Source organism: Sinocyclocheilus rhinocerous, unplaced genomic scaffold (genome assembly GCF_001515625.1).
Source record: "Sinocyclocheilus rhinocerous isolate Xijiao unplaced genomic scaffold, SAMN03320098_v1.1 scaffold1294, whole genome shotgun sequence".
NCBI classification, from domain to species: Eukaryota; Metazoa; Chordata; class Actinopteri; order Cypriniformes; family Cyprinidae; genus Sinocyclocheilus; species Sinocyclocheilus rhinocerous.
The window spans coordinates 676,512-681,478 of NW_015656157.1; the positions used below are offsets into that span (position 1 = coordinate 676,512).

At 34.7% G+C, this 4,967-nt stretch overlaps 1 protein-coding gene across 1 annotated transcript; it reads right to left on the minus strand.

Annotated features, from left to right (window-relative positions):
- Nucleotides 1-271: 271 nt before the first annotated feature.
- On the minus strand, nucleotides 272-4,759 carry LOC107719634 (guanine nucleotide-binding protein subunit alpha-11-like). The gene is made up of 7 exons (XM_016527119.1): nucleotides 4,615-4,759; nucleotides 2,651-2,835; nucleotides 2,243-2,397; nucleotides 1,942-2,070; nucleotides 835-964; nucleotides 588-741; nucleotides 272-474 (listed from the first exon to the last, which is right to left on the minus strand). The coding sequence occupies exons 1-7, from the start codon at nucleotides 4,757-4,759 to the stop codon at nucleotides 272-274; spliced, it is 1,101 nt and encodes a 366-aa protein (XP_016382605.1).
- Between the last annotated feature and the right edge of the window lie 208 nt (nucleotides 4,760-4,967).

Sequence of the window (4,967 nt, forward strand, 5' to 3'; positions counted from 1 at the left end):
CCATTTTAAATCTCCCTTTATAAAATAGTCCAAGTTTAACATGTAAATATATATTAGTTAAGCAAAATAAAATAAGCAAAATAAAAACTAACCTATAATTACATTTTGTCCAAGTGTGCTCAGTTATAAATATTGCTAAAAAAAAAAAAAATTGGCAAAAGAGTATGCAAATGTGCCTCCATAAAATAGTAGTGTTTCTGAACGTTCATGGATTGGCATTGGGATCAATATAGTCTGATGCCGAGTGCCTTGAAGGTGCACCTGGGGCTCATTAGAACATTCCACAGTCCTCTAAGGCCTTGACGAGGACAGTCTCTTTCATGTCACTGAAGACTTTCCGGATGTTTTTAGTGTCTGTGGCACAGGTGAAGTGAGGGAAGATGTTTTTGGAGTTCTTTGTCTCGAAGGAAACTGCTCTTTGTCTATATAAATTTCTGATGAACAGCATGGCATCTTGAATGTCCCGACGTCTGCCTGAAGGTGACGCCAACCGCATAGGAAAGGAAAGAAAGAGCGAATCAGATATGACAAACAAGAGATGCATGTATAATCTTGCCTTTCAACTCATTTAATGTGCACCAAACTACCGTTAAATTCAGGAAAGTATGTTTTTAGATCTGAGAACTGAATCTTCTCAGCCATGATGTCCGTTTTGTTCAGGAAGAGGATGATGGAGGAATTAGCAAACCACATTGAGTGGATGGTTGTGTAGAACAGCGACAAACTCTCTTCCATACGGTTCTGGAGAAAAAGAGAGTTAGATTACACAGACTAACAGATATATGAATATTAAAAAGAAGGACAGGACATATGAGGAGAGAGGCAGACACTTACATCCTTGTTATTCTCCTCAAGGAGTTGGTCGTACTCACTGAGTGAGGCTAAAAATATGAGTGAAGTCACATTCTCAAAGCAATGGATCCACTTCCTTCTTTGTCCCCTCTGACCCCCGACATCTACAATCCTGAAAAGACAGACAGACCAGAAATCAAGTTCAGTCATCCACTTTTCTATTTGATCTTGCTGTGGTAGGTTCATAACAGCCCCAGATTTGTCCCTAAAATCTGTTCCTTCTTCCCTTTTGTCAGATTTCTTCCGACAAACAATGACTCACCTTGATTTCCTTGAAAATGCAGTCTTATCTGCATAGTTAACTCATTTGCCTGTGGTTCTTTGTCAGTTATGTAAACACAACAAATCACTTGCAATTTGTGTGAATAGTGCAAAGGCTTTCTTTGTGTTTTAGGACATAATATTATCATTAGTTGAAGGGATAATTCACCCCAAAAATTGAAACGCTGCCATTTACTCACCCTCACTCACCCTGTTGTTCTAGACATTTAAGACTTAATTTCTTCTGAGAAAAAGATCAGATATTTTGAAGAATGTCCTTAATGTCCATTTAAAATAAAAGTCAATGGGGTCCAAAACAACAGGTTATTTGGTGACAACATAAAGGGTCTATATCAATATAATTTTTTAAATGCTAAGCATAAGCATCAAAACTGAAGCATACTTTGAGCTTTCAAGTTATTGACACATTAGAATAATAAATAACCATGCTTGAATGATAAAATAAAGCACAGGATGTGCCTTAAGTAAGTCCTGAAAAAGACACAATAAGTCCTGAAAAAGAATGGCAAATGTGCTTACTGACATACACCTAAAGCACATGCACAGGCCAGTGTGAGTACCCAGTTGAGTTTTCTTTCATGAATTATTGCACTTGAATGGTCAAATACACACAGAATTATGTCAAAATGCCATTAACGTAAACAGTTGGAAAAGAAATTAGCATGTGTGTCAGTACATTAGGCCTTCAAAATATCTTTTATTGTGTTCCACGGAAGATAAAAAGTGACGACAGTATTTGGGTGAACTGTCCCTTTAAATGCCAGCATAACTTCTATTGTTAAGGGGTTTGGTTGTTCATTGCTGTACCTGAGAGTCATCTTCTCCAAAGTAAAGCAATGGTCACTGATGCCGGTAGTGGGGAACCGGACTTGAAGAACATCTTGAGGTGTTGGGATGTAGCCTTCAGCTGCGATGCGGTCCAAGTCATCAATAAAACTTTAAAGAACACAGAATTCAAACACTCTTACTGAAAATCCATGTGCCACAGAACTGATTATGAAAGCCTTATTTGCATAACATTCAGTGCATGCATTGGCATCAGGAAAGAGGAAATAAACAAAAATGCAGGTAGTCAGTAAAGGGCAGGAACTCTCTGAAATACACTTACTATTTAGTGGAGTCTAGTAGCTGATACTCTCTGCGCCGTCTGTAACAAATCTTAAAGCCTTTGTCTGCCCATAGATGATGAATAGCCTCTACATAACTTCTCTGCAGCTGTGTTATCTGATGTATGTCCAGATCCTGGAACCACTGGGCATAAATCTATGGATATCACAAACCTAATCAGACTTGACAATACATTACAGTATATGATCCAGTCTTTCTTAAATTGGTGCCAGCATACAGATAAAAATGATGTTGTTTTTTAACTGTTAGTATGTATGCAAAAATTATTACAATTCATATTTTTTATGTATTTTATATTCATCCATTATCAAAATAAAAATGTGATTGCTGATATATAATGACCCTCATTAATCAATGGGCTCTAAAACACACTTGGTCTCTTGATCACCTCGTTCTGTGGGCTGGAGTAGGGGATCTTTAGCATCTTCATGGCATCTGTCATTGCACTCATAGCTTGGAATACATTCTGAAAAACCAGTTTAGTGTAGCCACGCCTCTCGTCTTCTGAGTATCCGCTTCCATGAATGATTTTCATCTGCTTCATAAACGTTGTCTTTCCGCTTTCTCCCGTGCCTAAATAAAAGCCAAATAATCATGTTTCAACATAAAAACCTGCACACAGGAAAACTGAAAATCTATTTGCATACTAATAGTACTTTACTTAACTTTACACTGCTTTAAAATAGTCATTCGCCATTGTGCACCGTGGAATGCTTTCTGTCCCGTATAAGAATAATCTAAGTTTTAATTGTGTATTAATAGTCTTTTCAGAAAGCTCAACACTGGGTGTGTTTGAATGTTTCTTTTTGTATGTTATGTTGAAACCAGAAAATGTCTGTATGCACTGTATTACAATAATGTTGCTCCTGCTTTAGTGAGTGAAGGGAAGTCATACATCCACTAAAATTACCTCGGGACCAAAAAAGTGAAGTTAGTTTTGAGAACACTTTATAATAACTTTAATTTATAAATCATTAACAAATAGTATATAATGCTGAACAGATCATTAATTAATATATATTCACATGGCTAGAAATATGAGATAATGTTCTTGTTAATGTTTACTAATGAACTTACTAAACATTACCTAATGATTAACATATGATTATTTAATGTAAATTGAAATTCTTACAAATGTTAGTAAACTTTCAGTTCATATGATCTTCATTTGATGGTCTTTGTTTTTGGTGTAGACCTCTATTTACACATCTTTACAAATAATAATTATTTGTTCATGTTTTTGCAGTACCCAATCTAAAGTGGAAACTCTTCATCATTTGCAAATGTTTATAAACGTTTACTAATCATAAATACCTTCGTGAAGAGTCATCTCAATGGCAAAAATTGTCCCGAAAGACCTGAAGTTACCCTATTCATACATCTTTACTAATCATTTTTAAAAATCATTTGTTTATGTTTTTGCAGTGGCCAATCTAAAGTTGAAACTATTCATCATTTGTAAATATTTATAAACGATTGCTAATCATTTAGTATCTTTATGGCATTAGACTTTTAGCTAATGTAACAAGGTTTGTGTAAAGGGTGGCTGGTTAATTTCAGCTAAATGCTTGCTAAAGACATAACAGATGTAATTTTGGTGAAAAAAAATGTTTTTTTATTGCCTCAACACTCACATTACTCTTCAGTATATCATTAAACAAAATATTCCTTGAATCATAAATAAAAGAAAATACTTGTTCATTTATCAAAACAATGTAATATAAACAGATAGAACTGTGTTCCCTTCTAATCAAATTGACCCCTGACCCTTTAACCTAGGCTACCCATAAGACTTACCCACACCACCAAACCTGTCCCTAACCTTACCCGTATCACACCTCAATAGCAGCAAAAGTGTTGTGCAATAACACAAGCTTTTAATCATTTTATAACATCTGTTAAAATCATTTGTAGATTTTCAATAAGTGCTTGATCATATGGAATTGAAAGTTTAATGACATCTGTAAGCATTTTAACTTACATGACATAATAACTTGTTTGAACATTATCTAATGTTTAATAAGTGTATTAGCAAACATTAACAAGCACATTATCTCATGTTTCTAACTCTTTGAATATATGTTAACTAATTATCCTTTAAGTATTATATAATGTTTTTTAATGAGTTATTATAAAGTGTTACCAGAACGACAAGTCTAATCAGCTCTTACATTAACACATATCAGGAAGTTACCCTCAAGAGATGATGTAACAAACACCTTATGACATTTACTGGCACACCATTTAATGCTATGATTAAATTCACTTTCACTTTTAGAGAAAAGTTGAAATGAATCAGCATGTTTCTAATTTGAATTAAATGGTGATTAAAGACTGACAGAATCATCTCACCTAATAAGAGCACCTTGATATCTCTCCATTGTCTTTTTTTCTGCTCCGCAAGGATGCGTTTGATTTCGTTATTTATGTAAATGACGTTCCTCTCCTCTTCAGACAAGCAACAGATGAAACATGCACAGTAGTAGTAATGCCCCATTTCTCCAACAGAAATAGAGTAACTATAAAAACAAAAACAATTCTTCGAATTATAATATTCAGCATTACTTTTTATTCTTTCAAAATGGGCATGTAGTATGTTCATCATTAATTAAATGCAGATTTGGCAGTTTGGGTTTGTTAAACTACTGTGCGGGAAGCTGGAGTGGAGTTTGAGCCGAGTGATTACAGAGCTTGCTTATCCAGAC

What these genes read in the sequence shown, in the direction of transcription:
- LOC107719634 (XM_016527119.1), bottom strand. Translation starts at nt 4,759, where the DNA reads ATGGGGCATTACTACTACTGTGCATGTTTCATCTGTTGCTTGTCTGAA. An exon ending in TATCAAGGTGCTCTTATTAG is followed by an intron (nt 2,836 to 4,614) that starts GTGAGATGATTC and finishes GCTTTTATTTAG; the next exon opens with GCACGGGAGAAAGCGGAAAG. An exon ending in TTGAGGAGAATAACAAGGAT is followed by an intron (nt 742 to 834) that starts GTAAGTGTCTGC and finishes CTTTTTCTCCAG; the next exon opens with AACCGTATGGAAGAGAGTTT.